Raw genomic sequence first — 18,996 nt, forward strand, 5'->3', positions numbered from 1 at the left:
CGTTTCCTCCCCAAAGGGAAGGGGGGCCCATGGGGCATATTTTAACATTTTTTTTAATTTTAAAAGTTTACGTATTTAAAATTCAAAAAGTACAGAAGGAGACAGAGCGAAAAGGAAGTCTCCCTCTTGTCCCTCCCCAGGGACAGTGTCTGCTTCTGTTAAACATACGCTTCCAGGGGTTTCCCTGGTGGTGCAGTGGTTAAGCATCCACCTGCCAGTGCAGGGGACACGAGTTCGAGCCCTGGTCCGGGAAGATCCCACATGCCGCGGAGCAACTAAGCCCGGGCGCCACAACTACTGAGCCTGCGTTCTAAAGCCCGTGAGCCGCAACTACAGAGCCCACGTGCCACAACTACTGAATCCCACACGCCTAGAGCCCATGCTCTGCAACAAGAGAAGCCACCGCAATGAAAGCCCGTGCACCACGATGAAGAGTAGCCCCCGCTCACCGTGACTAGAGAAAGCCTGCGTGCAGCAACGAAGACCCAACGCAGCCAAAAATAAATAAATAAAAAATAAATAAATAAATAAATTTATTAGAAAAAAACCAAAAACATACGCTTCCAGGGATAGCCCATGCATACACAAGAATGGATGTATATGTGTGTTTTTTCTAACTTTAAACTCAAATGATAACGTGAGTGATAGAATTCGAATCAAAAATAAATAATCTCACATCATGCTCTGTGTTCCAAAGGAGATAAAATTACCTACTAAAACAAACTTTAGGAGTAAATTTAGCAGCATAGAAGGACACCCAGGATATATTGTTAAGTGAAAAAAATGAGGTTCCAAAACAGAATGTATGTAGGGTTCTATTTCTGTTAAAAGAAATTTATGTTCTCTCTTTTTAAAAAAAGTCTGAACTGTCACAGCCAAAGAGGAGCCTAAGGAGACATGACAGAGAAATGTCATGTGGTGTCCTGGATGGGATCCTGGAATAGAAAAAGGACATTGGGTAAAAAACTAAGGAAATCTGAGTAATATTCCACTGTTTGTATGTACCAATATTATTCAGCCTTTAAAAAGAAGGAAATCCTGCAATATGTGACAACATGGATGAACTTTGAAAACATTATACTAAGTGTTATAAGCCAATCACCGAAGGACAAATACTGCATGATTCCACTCATATGAGGTATCTAAAATTGTCAAAGAGAGTAGAATGGTGGTTGCCAGGGTCTGGGAGATGGGGGAACTGAAGAGTTGCTAATTACTGGGTACAAAGTTTCAGTTACACGAGATGAGTAAGTTCTAAGGATGCGCCGAAGGACATTGCGCCTGTAGATAACGATACTGTACTGTACACTTAAAACTTTGTGAAGACAGTAGGTCTCATGTTAGATGTTCTTACCACCATAAAATTTAAAAAATTAAAACTTAAAAAAAAAAAAACTAAGGAAATCTGAATATTTAAAGTATGGACTTTAGTTATTAATGTATCAGTACTGGTTCATGCATTGTAACAAATGTACCATCCTAACGTGAGATGTTAATAGTAGGGGAAACTGAGTGGTGGTATATGGGAACTTCCTGTATTAGCTTCACTATTTTTCTATAAATATAAAATTGTTCCCCAAAAAAATTTGATGCAAAATGTTGGACAGACAACACAATGTTCTCTTCAGATCATGGGATTACAATGTGATTTTTCCCCCCTTTTGATTTACCTTTGTTTCCTGTTTTCTATAGAAAACATGTATGATTTGTATAATGAATAAACAACAGACCTTGCTATCGGTGCAGCCCTCATGGTGGAGGGTTCCAGGTGTGCCAGCAGCCCTGGCTGTGTTTGCCGTGAACACCCAGGCGCAATCCAGGCCACTTGCCTGGGAAGGGGCTGCTATCAAAGGGACTCTAGTGGGGCCTGGAATCCATTCACCTGCCCTTGGCCAGGATGATGTCCCAGTGCCCAGCACTCTACCTTAGAAAAATTTTCTCCACTTAAAAAAAAAGTTATGCATATGTCCATTGTAGAAAAATTTAGAAGTTCATATAACACAAAAAAGACAATAATTTACTTGAAATTCTATTGCTCAGAGAGGACTACTTCTTATATTCTTGTAGTTTATCTCTTCAGACTTTAAAATTCCTATGCACACCGTGTAAACATATGCATACATATGACTGTTTACAAAAATTGGGTCATACAATGGATATGGCTTGGTAGTTTGCTTTTACCACTTAACAATGTGTAAGGAACTGATTTCCATGTTCAATACACGTCGACACTGTCATTTTATTTTATTTATTTACTTTTTGGCTGCACCGCCCGGCATGTGGAATCTTAGTTCCCCGACCAGGGATTGAACTTGTGCCCCCTGCAGTGGAAGCACGGAGTCCTAAGCACTGGACCGCCCGGAGAGTCCTGACCGCCAGGGAAGTCATTTTAGATGACTGTGTCATATTACAGTATACTGTTAAGACATAATCTATTTCATTCTCTACTGCTGGATATATAGGGCTTTTCCCCCCCGCAATTTGTAAATTATTAAACAAGTATTCATTGAGTGCTGCCATGAGCCAGGACCTATTCTGGCCTCTGGGAATCCAGCCGTGCGTGAGCAGCCTTGCCCCGGGCCTTACAGACAGAGCTCACGTTCTCACGTGAAAGGCAGGTTGCTGCAGGCGGCCGTGAGGCCGAGCGAGCTACCCGGGTATCTGGAGCTCCGTGTAAGCACTCAGCCAGCACTAGCGGTGGTGACCGTAGTCAATACCATGGGGGCGCCGAGGATGGCAGCCCTGCTCTGGCGGCGCAGAGCCTGATTGGCTACCCTGAGAGCTGGGACTGTGGCCTCCACAGCCTCAGGGCCCTCTCCCCCTGACCCTACCTGTGCTCTGTCTCCCTAGGGCTGGACATCCACTTCATCCACGTGAAGCCCCCCCAGCTGCCCTCCGGCCAGACCCCAAAGCCCTTGCTGATGGTGCATGGCTGGCCTGGGTCCTTCTACGAGTTTTATAAGATCGTCCCGCTCCTGACGGACCCCGAGAAGCATGGCCTGAGCAATGAGCTTGCTTTCGAAGTCGTCTGTCCGTCCATTCCTGGCTATGGCTTCTCAGAGGCACCCTCCAAGAAGGGTACGGGCTGCTGCAGGCTGTGTCACTGCCCCAGGGGTGGGGACTCGGCTGGGACAGCTTCCTTCAGAGCCTAAGGAGGCTGAGGAAGGAGGGGTCTGAGACCAGAGGGAAGAGAAGCAATGGGGGCGATTTTATTGCCAAAGGGCCAGTGCATCTTCTCAAGATGTGAGGGGCGTGGCAGGCGGGGGACCGGGCAGAGTCACGACTGTCCAGAGCTGGCTCAGGGCCTGGACTCTCGTGTCCTCAGGAGCTGCCCACTAAGGGCAGGTCCACGTCTGGGCCCTGCACTGTTCTGGGCCAGCAAGGCCGACTAAGCCCCACACACAGTGTGGGCCCACGGACGCTCAGCAGGACCGGCCTGAGCCCATCACACGCCCTCAGCGTCTCCTGCACCAAGGCCAGCACCAGGAGCACTGCCTTCTGGGCACTGGGCACCCCACCCTTGGGCTGCAGGAGTCCTTCTCACCCCCTGTGAGCTGCTCTCCCCTCAGCCTGGGGCGAGGGGGTATGAGGAACCTCAGAGGACCTGGGAGGACCCAAGGCGTGACCTCTGCATGGTTCTTCTTTCCCCTTTACAACCAGGCTTCAACTCAGTGGCCACTGCCAGGATCTTTTATAAGCTGATGCTGCGGCTGGGCTTCCAGCAATTCTATGTTCAAGGCGGGGACTGGGGAGCCCTGATCTGCACCAACATGGCCCAGCTGGTGCCCAGGTGAGGGGGGCTGTCAGGTGTGTGTGTACGTGTGCAGGTGTGTGTGCACAGCCCATGTGAGGTGGATGTGCAGGGAGGCGGGTTATGCACGCCAGGCCCTGCCTGGACGTAGTGTCTGAGCCTCGGAGCAGGGGCCACACAGGCAGGATATGTGTGGGCCCAGGGGAGACAAGGGAGCTTGTCATTCAGCTCTGCCTGGGGCACTTCCACGTGGATCTTCCCTCCACTTGGTGTCACACAGGATTGCTGACTCTGGGCCAGGTTCCCAGGCAGAGGGCCAGTTAGAGGAGGGGAAAGTCAGGGAGTAGACCTTTCTGATGGACCAAGTCCTGGGAGAGGCCTGACCGGGACCTGCTTCTCCACCTCATGTGGTCACCCCGGGAGGCAGATGCCGAAGAGGGCTGGCCCTGTGCTCCTCAGCCCTGTGGCCTCTTCCTCCTCCACCTCCTCCCCTGTCGCTTCCCCATCCTTGATGCCACCCAGCCTCCCCTGGCCCTTCTCTGCCCTCAGCCACGTGAAAGGCCTGCACTTGAACATGGCATTCATTTTAAGAAATTTCTACACCCTGACCCTTCTCCTGGGATGGCGTTTTGGGAGGCTTTTTGGCTACACCAAGAGGGATATGGAGCTGATGTCCCCCTTGAAGAAGATCTTCTTCAACTTAGTGAGGGAGACCGGCTACATGCACATCCAGAGCACCAAGCCGGACACCGTAGGTGAGTGCGCAGGCGGAAGAAAGCCTGGCTCAGTGGTTCGGGTGGGGTGGGCTTACATCCATTCCATTCAGCGAGGCTCCCAACCGGGGGGAAGCCTCACCCACCCCAGGAACACGGTTCACGGGGTGAAAACCTCTTGTGAGAGACTCAGAGCTCCTTCCACCCTTACACGGCATTTCTCCACAGACGTGAGTGGTGCGTGGTCATAAAATTCCCAAACAACTCCACTGAGCGGCATCAGTGTTCCTGTTGGCTTTGACCCCTGGTCCCTCCACCCCTGAGCCCAAGTCCTACAGTGAGAAGCAGAGGGATGGACAGGGATGGGGAGAGGACGAAGCCTAGGGCTCATCAGCTCTGGGGCTTTGGGGGCAGGAGGGTGCCCCAGGGCCTGGGGGGAGTGTCCCCAAGACAGTGAGGAGGGCGCAGCAACCGTTTCTGCCATCAGGGCCCTGTTAAGGAATAATATTTTTTTTTGTTTTTTGTTTTTTTTAATTAATTTATTTATTTAGTTTTGGCTGTGTTGGGTCTTTGTTTCTGTGTCAGGGCTTTCTCTAGTTGCGGCAAGCGGGGGGCCTCTCTTGTTGCGGAGCACAGGCTCCAGACGCGCAGGCTCAGTAGTTGTGGCTCACGGGCCTAGTTGCTCCGTGGCATGTGGGATCTTCCCAGACCAGGGCTCGAACCCGTGTCCCCTGCATTGGCAGGCAGATTCTCAACTGCTGCGCCACCAGGGAAGCCCGGAATAATATTTTTTTAAAGATATTAATCACACAGCTATACTTTGTGTGTGGGGGGGGTATACCATATATTTTGTCAATAAAGTAATTTACAAATATAAATAAAAACCCCCAAAATATTTAAAAAGATAAAATCATACAAATAAAAAATGAACACGTGTCAAAGATTTTATTTAACTCATTAATTAATAAAGGAACTAGTAAAATGTAAAACAGAACAGTTGAAGGCAATTGGGAACACTAAAGTAAATTTGCTAATAGATGCAAAACTTGTCAAAATCCACAGGGTAAAACTCAAGTAAATCTCCACTGGACAAATTTATTTTTCTTTTAGTTTTTTTGAGATATAACTGACATACAGCACTGTATACATTTAAGGTGTACAGCATCATGACTTGACTTACATCTGTTGCAAAATGATTAGCACGATAAGTTTAGTTAACATCCAACATCTCATAGATACAAAAAAAAGAAAAAAATAATGTTTTTTACCATGTGATGAGAACCTTTAGGATCTACTTTGCTTCTCTGTGAACAAGAATCATTTGCATTCCTATTAGTTTTCAACAATTTACAGAGCTGTAAAATATCTCTAAGACAAGGGAAGAGGGGCCCCCTTGACAATCACATGACCCCAGAAGGGTCCACTAGAAACTCCCTGAATCCCACTCAGAAGACACCCGGAAATTGTTTTGCCCATTTCCAAGTCTTTTAGAGTTTCCATGACAGTCTCATGCTCACACACGTTAGGCAGCTCATGATAATAGTAACAGTGTTTTATAAAACCGGTTTTTTTCCTCTGATTATAAAAGTAATCCATATTCATTGTCAAAAAATTGAAAGATGCAAAAAAGCACAAAACAGAAAAGACAATCGCCTGAAACCTCTCGTCCTTCCCTACCTCTCCTCTCCCAGACCTGCAGAAGAACTTGCTAACATTTTGGTTGATGAATTTTCGCAAATGGGATCTGTCCATATAACCAGCACGCACTCAAGAAACAAAGCATGACCCCCCAGCCCAGAAGCCACCTGTACCCTCTTCTGGGCACTACCCACCACGCCCAGGGCAGCCACCCTCCTGAACTCTGACAGATAGATTGCTTTTGCCTGTTTTTATACTTTATATGCATTGGAACCCTCAAATAGGTGCTCTTTTGAGTCTGGCTTCTTTTGATGAATGTTTTGTTTGTGAGATCCATCCATGCCATTTTTAATGCTTGCTCAGTCTTTGAGCTTATGAGTGGATCAATATTATCTGTAACTGATTCCCTATTTTGGACTTGTAGGTTGTTTCTAATTCTTCAGTAATCATAGAATAGAAACCAAAAAAACCCCACTTTTAAAAAATAGCATTCATATATATTTCTCATTTGGATCCTACAAAACCTGGAGTTGTAGCCTGTTCGGTTTGAAGGAAGCTGCCCATGTAGCGTATGGATCCCTAGGAGGTAGTGGGAGAGGTGTTACCCCTTTTGTCATTAAGGATTCCAAGGCCAAGGGCCAAGGAAGTGAGGTGCAGGAGCACCCCGAGAGTTAGGGCAGAGCTGGGCTCTGATGCGGGCTTCCTGCCCACGGTGCCGCTCTGTGGGCCCAGCACCACACCTCTGTCCTGCTGGCCAGCTCCCTGGCCCCAGGCCTGAGTCGCTCGCTTGCTTCTTTCCATGTCAGGCTGTGCTCTGAATGACTCTCCCGTGGGACTGGCTGCCTATATTCTGGAGAAGTTTTCTACCTGGACCAATCCAGAGTTCCGAGACCTGGAGGATGGAGGCCTGGAGAGGTGAGACCCCATCCACCCCTGCTGCTGGCACCACCTTCCTCACCCACCTCCCTCCTCGCCATCTTCACCTCTGCTTGCTTTATCTGGGCGGGATGGTCAGCAAGTTCCATCTGCTGCTGGATGTCCCACAAATCCTCACCCTGTGGCCAGCCTAACCCTGATCTTTGGAGGAGGAAGCTGAGGCCTAGAAAGGTCTAGCCTCACAGTGGAGGGGTCAAGAATAGGATGCAGGGCTCAAGAATAGGATGCAGGGCTCAAGACTGTTCCGCTCGCTAAGCATCCTCCTCCTGGGACCGGGGCGTCCAGAGGGCGGCAAGAGCCTCTTTTTGGCCAAGACGTGGGAGCAGCTCACGGCCCCTCCCCCCTGAACCCCGGAAGAGCCGGGCCTCATGCCCGAAGGAATGCATGCTCTGTGGAAGCCGGTCCTGCAGGGTGGCTGCAGAAAGAGTGGGGAGGCCGTCCTGTCTCCTGAAGCCTTGGAGGCTGCAGCCTCGACAGCGCAAGACTCCTGGGTCCCTGGTCTGACTTAAGCTTCATCAAGGTTGGTCTTGACCCACCTTCTCCAGGGCCCATCCCTTTTGTTATTCCTTCAGAGACACAGAGAGTGCCAGATACAGTGCTGAGATGTGGAAAAGAGTGAATGGATCTGGCCCTGGAAGTAGGGACTTTGTCTAAGCCATGCCCTAGCCCCAGCACCTGGAACAGCACTGGGCATATAGTTGGTGCTCAATAAATATTTGTCTGATGAAATGAGCTCTAAAGATACATGCCGAGGACTGTGGGGCACAGAGAAAGGAGGATTCACTTTGTTTAAGGGACAGGGAGGGGAAATGACTGGGAGAATCTATTTGATCTGGGCCGTAAAGGATGAGTAGGAGTTTGCCAGGTGGAAAGGGAGAAGAAGGGAATTTAGGCAAAGAGAAAAGAGCAGAAGCAAAGGTTGGAGTGATTAAAATGCATGGTTTACTTGGAAGGGGTAACTTGTCCCGAGGCTGGCGCAGGTACAGTGGAGCCAGACCACAAACTCATTCCTATAGGCGGGTCCTCCAAGAGCCTCACCCTGGGATCTGTCTCCCCCGCCCCACACTGGGCAGCACCCAAAGGTCAATGGAGTGCCACCGGGAGCACCTTGGCGAGGGGTCCGGCCCTGCTCCTTGCACACAAGTACCTGGAGCCAGATGTGAGGCCGGCCAGACCGCCCACGGGCTTCCCCCTTCAGCTCCTGCTCGGCTGCATACCAGGAGCACCAAAGCTTTGAGCAGGGGACAGACAAGATCAGATCTGTGTTCTATAAGGGACACAGATCTTTTTGCAGGAGGGTGGAACTGGTTGCTGTGGTAGTTTTCAAGCTGTGGTCAGAGCTGTAGGGGAGATGGAAGCACTTGGCCAACTTGCCAAAAGCCAGTTCACCCGTTTATTTATTTATTTTTTAAAATTTATATATTTATTTTTGGCTGCGCTTGGTCTTCGTTGCTGCACACAGGCTTTCTCTAGTTGTGGTGAGCGGGGGCTACTCTTCGTTGCGGTGCACAGGCTTCTCATTGAGGTGGCTTCTCTTGTTGTGGAGCACATGCTCTAGGCGCACGGGCTTCAGTAGTTGTGGCGCGTGGGCTCAGTAGTTGTGGCACGCGGGCTCTAGAGCGCAGGCTCAGTAGTTGTGGCGCACGGGCTTAGTTGCTCCGAGGCATGTGGGGCCTTCCCGGAGCAGGGCTCGAACCCATGTCCCCTGCATTGGTAGGTGGATTCTTAACCACTGCGCCACCAGGGAAGTCCCAGTTCACAAGTTTAAATGCTTCTTTTAACTGTTCAGTTTCCATTGACTGGTTTTCATTTTGTTATCAAAATTGCCTTTAAAAAGATGTTCAGGACTTCCCTGGTGGCGCAAAATGTGGTCCTAAGGATAAAAATATAATTGACCAACTGCATCTAAATAGCTGAAGCAAACAAGTAAATTAAGCAAACTGACCATTTTTGGCCAATTGGCTTCTGATGAATCAACGAAGCTAACTGCATACAGCTGAGGAGCCCGGCAGGCGGAGCAGCAAATGTTCTTTAATCCAGGCAGCGAGGATGGGGTGGGAATGCAGGAGTGAGGGCAGCAGGGCTTGGCGGGGACAGAGAGGCTGAGCTCATTTTCGTCACAGACACGCCGAGTGGGAGATGCTGGCAGGATGCCCGGGCAGAGGCGTCCCCTTGGTAACTGGGCTCACAGATCTGGAGCTCAGGTGAGGGGTCGGATTGGAAGGAGTTATTTCCACTGTTCTCTTGGCGAATTAGTAGCTGGAGCCACAGGGTCGATCTCCTCAGACAGAGAGCAGCAGGCAGCATCCGGGGATGCTGGGAGGAGCCTTACTGGCTGCAGAAGGGCCGGAAGTGAGAGTCTGGGAGGACAGACCTAGCGAGAGGGCCCTACCCGCGAGGCTGGGGCAGCAGGGACAGTTCCGGCGTGCAGGGTGAGGAGGCACGGGAGAGGTGCAGGGGCGGGAGAGAGGGCACAGGGGTATGGAGGGAGGGCAAGGCCTGAGGGCATTCGGGGTTGGGGGGGGGCGGGTGACTGACGTTGGGGCCTGAAGAGGCAGATGGAGGCATTTAGGGCCCAGGACAAGGGGGCGACAGCTCTCCTCAGCCCCAAATCTGGAATCAAGCAGGGAAGGGTATGGGGGGCGGGAGCTGTTGCTCCGTGAACTTGGATTTCCTCAAAGAGGAAGGCAGGGCAGGCGGGAGGCTGTGGGTGAGCACACGGCCGTCAGGACCTTCTGAGGAGGTGGCAGCTGAGGTTGGAGAGCGTGGCGTCAGTAGCGCTGGAGTCCCCTCACGCCTGTGGACTGTCGGGTGGGCTCAGGGTGGCAGAAGGCCCCCAGGCTGAGGGCACTGAAGGGGTGAGTGATGTCAGGGGAGCGAGAGGGTCTGGGGTGCGGTGGGCAGTTATTCCAGGGCCGAAGGGCAGATGCTGGGGAGTGGAAGATGAGTTGGGGAGCTGTGGGGAGATGGAGGCCCAGGAGGCACAGCCAGTGGAAAGCAGCAGCTGAAGTGGGCAGAGGGGAGGCCATGGAGGGCTCCGGGGGCCTCTGGACGCAGGCCGGGCTGAGGGAGCCCAGCAGCAGGAGACGGAGAGGGCCCAAGGGCCGGGTGGGCCCAGGAGGAAGTGGGGCTTTCCAGAGTCCACAGGCCACGTGCTCCAACATTAGGTACCAAATGATTATTTCCTTCCAGAGTGTGGGGCTCTGCAGTCTGGGTGGGGTTCACCTGCTCAGCAGTTCCCAGGCTGGAGAAGAAAAGGGGTGTCCCATGCTGAGCGGGTGTGGCGGGTCTCTGAAGGACCCCATGGCTCCCTCCTGGGGTGGCACAGGTTTGGCGGGAGGCAAGCTGGGGGCTAGTGAATAAAAATGCCCCAGGAGCTGCTGACCCTGCCCTGCTTCTCCTGGTGCCCGGTTAGGGCAGGATCAGGGCTTCTAAAGCCTGCCTGGAGATCAGGTTTTGCTCAGGGCCTGGCAGGGGTGGGCGCCCCTGAGGATGGTCTGAAGGTGGCCTGCACTGAGGTCCCAGGAGTGGGCACCACCTCTGAACAGGGTTTGCAGCAGCCTACCCACAGACCTCCTGGCTACCCAGCAGTGACCAGCCAAAGCCTCTGGGTTCAGTTGACCTCACCTGCTTCATCCCTTCTGGCCTGAACCGTTAGGTAGATCAGGGAGGGGGTTGGCTGACACCACCCAAGATGACAGCCTGCCGTGTACATGGTCATCACTCTGCATTGCCTGTCGTCACGGTTCTGGTGACCCTGGACCAGGCCTGCCTGTGGCACGGGGATAAGATCACCAAGCTGGCAGTGAGGCCGGAGGAGGGAGGAAGCCAGGCGGGCATAGCGCCTGGCGTACAGCTTGAAAGTGGCAGCTCTTATTTGTCATACAACTGCCCCTGGCACTGAGAGGGGCCTTCCGGTCTGCTTTCCCAGGAAGTTCTCCCTGGACGATCTGCTGACGGGCACGATGCTCTACTGGACGACAGGCACCATCACCTCCTCCCAGCGCTTCTACAAAGAGAACCTGAGACTGGACAATACGCATGAGGGGTGAGTCCGGCTGAGCCCGGGGCAGGGCTTCTGAGGAGGGTGCCTCCGAGGCAGGGAGCAGGGGGACGGCCTGGCCTTGGACTCAAGGGAGGACGTGTGATGCGGAAAAGTACAGCCTAGCCTTGGGTGCGCGCCGGGAGCGTAAGGTGAGAACACAATTGAAAGGTCAGGGGTGTTGGGAGAAATTCCTGTCATTAGAAGTAGCTCACGGAGGGAACACCAGGCCTGGCCCCCAGACATCCCGAGGGGCACCCCCAGGGCCAGGAGGCTGTCCTAGGGTGGCAGTGATGGCTCTGGGACTTCCCTGGAGCCCTTTCCAGATCTCACAGGGAGACTCTCAGGCAGCAGCAAAGGGAAGGGGGAACAAAGGTGGGAGTTAGAGGCTGTCCCATCCCACCTCGGTGACACTGTCCAGCTGGGGCAGCCGTTCCAGAAAAGAGGGCCCCAGAGAGGGCTGGAATTGAGGTGGGTGGTTAAAACCCTGGGTCTGTCCTTCTATGGCTCCACGTGGGTGAGCGAACTGAACCCCCAGCCCCCTGAACCCCTGCTTTGGAGGAGAGGGGGGCCAGGCCACAGCTTGCCCCTCAGTGGGATCTCTGTCTCTTCCAGGATAAAGGTCCACGTGCCCACGGGCTTTGCTGCCTTCCCTTGTGAGTTAGTACACGTCCCAGAAAAGTGGGTGAAGTCCAAGTACCCGAAACTCATCTCTTATTCCTACATGCCCCGTGGGGGCCACTTCGCTGCCTTTGAGGAGCCAGAGCTACTCGCCCAGGACATCCGCAAGTTCGTGGGGCTGCTGGAGCGGCAGTGACCCCGGCGGGGACCGGCTGTCACCTCGCAGGCAGCCCCTGCCCTGGCATGGCAGGCTTCCTCCTGACACCCGCCCTTTTCCCCGGAAGCCCCCAGTCTCCCAGCCCAGCTCCCAGTAGAAGTGAGGCTGGCAGGGAGGCCCCTTCCCAGTCCTCTGTTGGTGGAGTTGCCCCTTTTCCCAAGAATGTGCTTGCTTCCGTCCCCTGCCCGTGCTGGGACGCCATGCTCACCCCTCCACACGCACTCCCCACACACTTTGTTAAGCAACATGGCTTTGATGATAAATGATTTTCCTTCTAAGAGCGGCTGGAACAAGTGACATGTCGAGCCCCAACCCCACGTGGGGTGCCCCTTCCAGCAGAGCTGCCAGGTCTGCACTGGGGCTCCGGCTGGGAGAGGCAGGAGGGGCCGCTGGGGCCAGCGGGAGGCCACTCTGTCCTCCCAGGTGCCCGCCCGAGGCAGCTCTGAGCAGAGGCAGTGAGGCCAAGTGACTGCCGGGGACCTGCCCGCCTCGCCTCAGCGGGGACGGAAGCGGCCTCCCAGCTCTGCCCACCAGCACCCATCACGCCGGCTTGTGCCTCTGGCAGTAGGGAGGCAGCTTCTCCGGCAAGCGCCCAAAGGTGCGTCCCAGCCGCGGGATCCCGTGGGGAGAGAAAAAGCAAGAGGCTACGCCCCTCCTTCTGTGGCCATAGTTCTCCCTTGGTTTCAAGGAGGCCCCGAGCGCTGCTCCCTTTGGAGGGAACAGACAGATGGAATCAAGGGCTGGAGGCTGAGCCCCACGCACTGGGCCCCGAAGAGGCTGCATCTCACCAGTCTGGCTGAATGGGCATTTTATTAGTGGTCCTCGTCGTCCCTGCCAGCTGCAGGTGACCCTGACCCAGCCACGGTGTCACTGGCAACGTGACAGAAAAACACAGAACCATGGCAGGGATGTGGAGGAGCCTGGGGCGGCCCAGCACTGGCCCGCTCCCGTCCTGCTCCCTGCAGCTCACTCCTGGGGGGCGGGGGCAGGGGCGCGAAGGGCCTGATATCCAGAAGGGGAAGCTGGGATGGACCTGGACCATCATCTGGCACCCATCTCAGGCCTGCAGTTGCTGCAGATTCTTTGGTTATCAGTTGCGTGTGTGCCCGGAGGAGGGGGCAGTGTCTGCATGCTCAGAGGGAGAAGGTCTTCCACACGGTACCTCCCCCTCTTACTTGATACAGTCACCACACTAACGGGTTGGAGGAACACAGCGCCAACACGCGATCCTGCTGAAAATCATCAGGGGCATCATCCCGGCCACAGAGCCCGGCACTTATGCAGAAGGGGGACTTGGAGATAAACAGAGCCTCGGGCAAGCAAGGGAGAGTCCAGAGCTGCACATCCTCCCCTTACCACTGCTAGGACTAGAAAACACCACCACCTGATGGCAGTCCCGCACTTCCGCCTCAGCCAAGGGCCAGAGCCCCTTTCTGCTCCCATCGTTTTAGAGCTGTTGTGCTTAAAACAGATGGAAAGAAGTCCTGACTTGGTTGAGGTTGGAGTCAAGCCACTTCTCCACCTGTGTCTCTTCCCCTCCCAACTCCCCGGGTCTGGACCAGCCCGGCAGCTCCCCGGCCCTCAGGCCTCCTGGCAGGCGGCCGCCACGCTGTCCGCGGGGCTCTGATCCAGGCACTGCCCTGGGACGGTCCCACTGATGTTGTGGATGGCACCGTAGGTCTGCTGCTGCTGCGGGGACAGGGCTGTTTTCTCCGAGGACAAGCTGTTCAGAATCCGAGGCACGTAGGACTGCCAACAAATGGGGGTGTTAGTGCTTGGCGGGGTGGGCATGAGAATCCCTATCCCGTTCCTCCCCTACCGCCCCGCCTCCCTCCAGTCGGAAGACACACAGAATGCTCATGACGGACACATAAAGAAGTAACATCAACCTAGGACATCAGGCCCTAAAATATGCCAACTGCAGATTTTCCTAACAGCCAGAGCAAATTAGAACACACAGTCACAGGGTTCTCGTGGTCATAGAGAAGAAAGCACACACACCAGTTTCTCAGAGGAAACAAAACTCTTCCTGGCCCTGGATTCTAGAAGAATTTCTCACTTTATGTAGGAAACAGGTCTATCTACACAGGGCAGGCTTAGAATGCTGTCAGTGGGACTTCTGAGCAGCTGACCGACGCTGTGTAGGTTCTGTTTCCTCTCAATCCCAGACTCCAGCTGCCGACCCTGGACCAGGCTGAGAATGAGGGATCTGCGTCATCCACCTGCCCTGCCTGGCAGGCATAGTCACAGGTGTGCCTCTGGGTAATGAATCTTCCTGAAACCGTCTCTGGGGCTGGTCCAAAGACAGACACTGATAAGAGTGCCTGAAACCTGAGAGGGAGCCACTGGAAAGAATGCTGCTGCTGATCTAGATCGGCGCTGTCCTGGCCCCGTCCGTCAGGCCGGCGGTCACAGCTCCGGGAGCCTGTGGCTCCATCTTCCTTTCCCAACTCCACCCTAGAAGCAGGACCCTGGAGGCCGGAAGCAGGGAGAACCAGGAAGGAAAGGAGTCCTGGTGTCTTTCTAACACTGTGCCCCGCTCCATAGCAGGTAAAATGTTCATTTGTTGAATTCAGAGGGGAGTTAGTGTGACACCCTCTTGGTGCCTAGCAAAGGACCTCACACAGGCAGGTGCTGGCGAAATGCTCTGATAAAGCTTCATCAAACCGCAGGGCCTTGCGATATGGCTTCACTAAAGGCCCAAGCTCACCAAGCATTAAATATGCAGAGAAGGAACGTGAGCAGGCAACTGAAACCAAGGGAGGTGGGTATACATCATGGCAAAACTAATTATCTTCTGGTGACGGATGTGGCTTCGCACATGCAAGAGAAAACATCCAGAGGGACCAGGGATTCCTTCTCAAATGACGTTAATTCAGAGACCCGCCTGGCACGTGATCAAGGGACTTCTGTCTTAACAAGAGAGGATCAAATCAGGTTTGCAGGGCCCATCTGGTCGGGGCCGTTGCAGGTGCTCATGCGCGGCTGAGAACCACACTTACTGTGAACGGTGAAGGCACGTGGGCCCCTGCCTCACTTCCTTTGTCACTTGCTGATTCTTCCGTCTGCAGACAACAGCAAAAACTTGCGATGATAAACAAAACCGATCTTCCTGAACTAACACCCTCTAAACAAACAGACTATTAACACCCAGAATAATAGTACCAGCTGGCACAAAGCTCCCAGCGGCAGCCCAAGAGAGGATGGTGTGAGCAGGGCAGGGAGCAGGGAAGGGGGCAGGGAGGGAAGCGACACACCCAACTACCCACGCCTTCCCCGTGGATAAATAAAATCTGGAGAGGACTGTTGATCTGCTGATATGAGAAGAGGTGGAGGAGGGATGGAGAAGGAAGCCACCATCTTCTCCTCCCAGGCCCTGGCTGGGCAGCAGTGGGGGAGGGGCCCTTTACCTTGTAGTTCAGAGGGCTGAGGTGCTTGAAGCATCCAAAGCAGGTGTAGCCCAGGCAGACCAGGATGGTGAGCAGAAGCGCCAGGAAGGTGAACAGGGTGAGGGGAGCCTTCAGACCTGGGGACAAAGGGATGCCAGCCTTGGCGGGGGGAGGTCACCCCTGGTGCAGGAACTGTGTGTGGCTTCTCTCTCAGGCCAGAAATGAAGAGAAGGCATCACCCACCCCCCGCCTCCCACCATCTCCAGCAGCTGGGATGGTATCTTCACAGGCAGGAGCACAGAGGGTGACCCACTGAACAGCTGGCATTATCCCTGGTCAGATTTCAGGTACTGGGGCACCGAGTCAAAGGCAAGTTGCCAGCCTCCTTGCTGGGTCGGTTCCCTCCAGTCTCCAGTGCCCTCAGCAGAGTCACACATCTCTTCTGCCTCTTCCTTTTTCTCAAGAGTGGCAGTTTTCCCTCCGGCATGTCCCCACTGCCTCCACACTGTGAAGCATGAGGACCTGGGCCCATCCACACCCGCAAAGAGCATCGCGGACTAGCTTCCCCCTCTCTGGTTCAGCCCCTTCATAGCTGGTAAAGGGACCATCTTCTCTGTAAGGCTGTCTGGGGCAATCGCCCTGGCCTTCCCCAGGTTACACTTGACCTCAGGATAGCTTGGAACTGGGCTGTCAGTGCTGCACCCAATCAGCCCTCACCCTTGGGGTACCACCTTCTGATTGGACACCGAGTTGATGCTCTTAAAACAGGAAGGGATTTGACGGGCTGGTGTGGATGCGGGAATAGGAGGCTGGGTGTTGCCTCCTGCCCTCCACCCCTGCCCTAGTCAGAAGGGCCACTCACCCAGGCGCAGGAAGAAAAAGAAGTAGAGCCAGAAGAGGCACAGGATGGGAGCAGCCAAGGCCTGGTTCACGGCTGCGAAGTGGATTCTCTTCTCCAGCTTTGCCGGGAGGTAGGCGAAGTAGAGGTTGTGCCGGTCGACCATGTGCTTGAGCAGGATGTAGATGAGGCCTGCAGAGCCAGGGCTGTGAGCTGGACAGCGGCTGGGCCGCAGGGGCCACTCTACCCCCTTCCTCCCGGAGGTGGCTGTTTGTGCCGGGAGCTGGGCTGGGGCTGCGGCTGGTCTACGTGCACACGTGCATGTCCTGGCTCCTACTGTTTTTCTTCCTTCTCCTTCTCTCCCCCCGCCTCCCTGTCCACCTCTCCCCCTCTCTCCTCTCCCCACCTCCCCTTCCTCCCTCCCAGCCTCTTTCTGACCCAGGGAGTAGAGGCGTCCGTGCTGCTGTCCCCACGGAACATTGAAATTCTAGGACCATTTTGGGGGAAGAGGTGATCTTACACCCAGAGGCCTGGCCTCAACTTCCTCCCACGCTGAGCCCCCCTCCCCTTATCCCTCAAGGAAGGCCCGTGGAAGGAATCCATGAGAAGTGAGATTAAACTTGGTGTCCCCTGTGGCTCCTTGGCAGCTTACGGTTCCCGTGGCTACAAGAGGCCCGCTGTTTGTGGGGCTCCATGACGCCCTGCTGATGGCTGTCCTGGGGTGCTCGGCCAAATCAGCCACCCACCTGCCCCGGGACCGGCCCCAGGGCCACTCACCGAACGGCACGATGATGGGGCAGGTGATGCTGTAGGCCATGATGACGGTGAAGACGCACAGCATCCACGCGTACATGGCTCCAAACTCGTACTCGAAGGCCTGGTTCTGGGAGCGGGAGGTGGTGAGGGGCTTAGGGGTTTGGCCCACCCCAACCCGCCTCCGTGCACTCCAAGCGGTCGGGGAGAACACAGTGCGGGAGGACTTCGGAAGTGGGAGCCTCACCGCGCCCCTCACCTCTCAAGGCCCCTTCTGTCCCTCCACAAGCCTCCTCCAGCTTCACCTGGCTCACACCCAGACCTCGAAAGGCACAATGACTCGTGTTTTCGTAGTGTTTCTCTTGTTCTAATCCTGTCTACACAGCAGGCCTGTGAGCCCCCAAAGGGCAGAGCGGGTACATCTGACTGTAGAATGACCCTCCACAGACTCTGTCAGACCCAACAGCACTCCGCCCCTTCTAGCCGTGTGTCCTGGGCCAAGCACTTGACCTCCCGGTGGCTTAGTCTGTGCGTCTGCAAAGCAAGCTCCAGGAGCGCCCATCTCACAGCGGGCTCTGAGGATTAAATGACAGGATGCAGGGCTTCTCCTCTTATGGTTCCCACAGTGGCAAAGGAGAATAAAAGAGAACCCCACACACCCAATCTAGAGAGTCATGGAACAAATGCCACCAGCCCAAAATGCTTTGACCTCTGTAGTAATCTAAGAATTTATGCAAATGAAGGTCCATGGGAAAGAAATGTATGTGTATGTGTGTGTGTGTGTGATCAGCCCAGTTAAAATAAAAAAGCCCCACTCTCTCCTCCAGCCCGAGAGTCAGCATGGAGGATGACGTAGCCAGCCCACCCTCACCCAGGCTCCTTACACCTCCTCTCCCCACAGCCCTGGGCCCAGGTGAGAGGCCCTGCGCACGGTGCCCGGCACTTAGCAGGAGGCTGGGTAAACGCGGGCGGCGGGGAGGCTCTGGGACGAAGTCAGCGCCCACCCCCACCCTCTGTACCTGCTTGATGTTCCTGCGGTCGGCTGCAGTCTTGGCCATGACCATGCGGAAGGTGTAGAGGATGAGGCCGGGCAGCCGCAGCAGCTCCATGCCGTTGCCAATGAAGGCCGAGGCGATGACATAGTTCACAAAGAAGGCGCCCTGGTCGGGCAGGAAGACGCACCTGGGGAACCACCGGGTGTGCGAGCTGAGTGTCCCGAGAGGGAGAGGGGCCCGTGACTGAGCAGAGACGGGACTCAGAACTGACCACGGATTTGGCCATCTGGAAGTCACTGTCAACCTAGACCCCAGCTGGTTGGGTATGGGTGTGTCTGTCTGTGGCTGCCAGCTCCCAAGTCCTCAGTTTACCCAGCGAGAACCCATTTAAGAAAATTCACTCTATCCTTTCAGATAGGCACGGCCAGGCTTCCCTGTGAACAGTCCTTTGGAAAAGTCTATCTTGAACATCTGGGCCTACATTAGGACTTAAAGTATAGTACAGTACGGGCTGGGGATGAATCCCAGCTCTGTCTCTTAACTAGCTGGGTAGCCTTTTTTTCTTCAGCATGTCTGGGCCTCAGTCTCCTCATCTGTAAAATGGAAATAGTCAAATTTCTGACTCATAGCTTGGTTAAAGATTAAATGAAAAAAAGAATCAAGCATTTACCATAGCATCTTCTTAAATAACAGCTATTACTGTTAAGTGGGTTTGGTACAAGTTGAAAATACTAACAAGGACACACATTAGAAATACGTTCAACTCCTCTCTCCTAGCGAAAATAATCCCGGACCAGACAGTCATTCTGGTTGCAGTGTTAATTATTATTGTCCTTCCCCCTTCCCCGGCACCACTGAGACCCAGCAGTTCCTTCTCCCCAGATGGTTCTGTTCTCAGTAAGTAAGTTTCAAAGAATGAATGAGATTGCCACTAATTGAGTTTCAACCTAAAAGATTAACCACATTTCTGCACTTGTAGCACAAAGTGGGTCAGCTCCCCCGGTGCAGCCCCGCCAGGAACCTGTAGTGGTGCGGGGAGTCCACAGGCCCTGAAGGACAGACAACCCTCCCCGACTGCAGCCCCAGCCCCAGCCCCAGCCCCT

At 54.1% G+C, this 18,996-nt stretch overlaps 2 protein-coding genes across 11 annotated transcripts in view; one reads left to right on the forward strand and one right to left on the reverse strand.

Annotated features, from left to right (window-relative positions):
- Positions 1 to 12,196, forward strand: part of EPHX1 (epoxide hydrolase 1) — a 40,447-nt gene extending 28,251 nt beyond the window's left edge. For 2 of the 3 annotated variants that reach the window (XM_082427280.1, XM_082427281.1), the window contains exons 4-9: positions 2,851 to 3,078; positions 3,661 to 3,790; positions 4,301 to 4,506; positions 6,909 to 7,017; positions 10,970 to 11,086; positions 11,696 to 12,196. In XM_082427280.1, the coding sequence (XP_082283406.1) occupies positions 2,851 to 3,078; positions 3,661 to 3,790; positions 4,301 to 4,506; positions 6,909 to 7,017; positions 10,970 to 11,086; positions 11,696 to 11,897 (992 nt within the window). In that variant the 3' untranslated portion in view covers positions 11,898 to 12,196. The remainder of the gene's footprint in view (positions 1 to 2,850; positions 3,079 to 3,660; positions 3,791 to 4,300; positions 4,507 to 6,908; positions 7,018 to 10,969; positions 11,087 to 11,695) is intronic. The other variant, XM_082427282.1, reaches the window with a different exon arrangement.
- A 513-nt stretch (positions 12,197 to 12,709) lies between these two features.
- TMEM63A (transmembrane protein 63A) overlaps positions 12,710 to 18,996 on the reverse strand; it is a 31,178-nt gene continuing 24,891 nt past the window's right edge. For all 8 annotated transcript variants that reach the window (XM_082426603.1, XM_082426607.1, XM_082426602.1 and 5 more), the window contains 6 exons: positions 17,918 to 18,080; positions 16,923 to 17,028; positions 16,170 to 16,337; positions 15,329 to 15,444; positions 14,921 to 14,983; positions 12,710 to 13,667 (listed from right to left, as the gene is read on the reverse strand). In XM_082426603.1, coding sequence (XP_082282729.1) covers positions 13,500 to 13,667; positions 14,921 to 14,983; positions 15,329 to 15,444; positions 16,170 to 16,337; positions 16,923 to 17,028; positions 17,918 to 18,080 — 784 coding nt within the window. In that variant the 3' untranslated portion in view covers positions 12,710 to 13,499. The remainder of the gene's footprint in view (positions 13,668 to 14,920; positions 14,984 to 15,328; positions 15,445 to 16,169; positions 16,338 to 16,922; positions 17,029 to 17,917; positions 18,081 to 18,996) is intronic.

This window comes from Balaenoptera physalus (assembly GCF_965194825.1).
Source record: "Balaenoptera physalus genome assembly, chromosome: 1".
Taxonomy (NCBI): domain Eukaryota; kingdom Metazoa; phylum Chordata; class Mammalia; order Artiodactyla; family Balaenopteridae; genus Balaenoptera; species Balaenoptera physalus.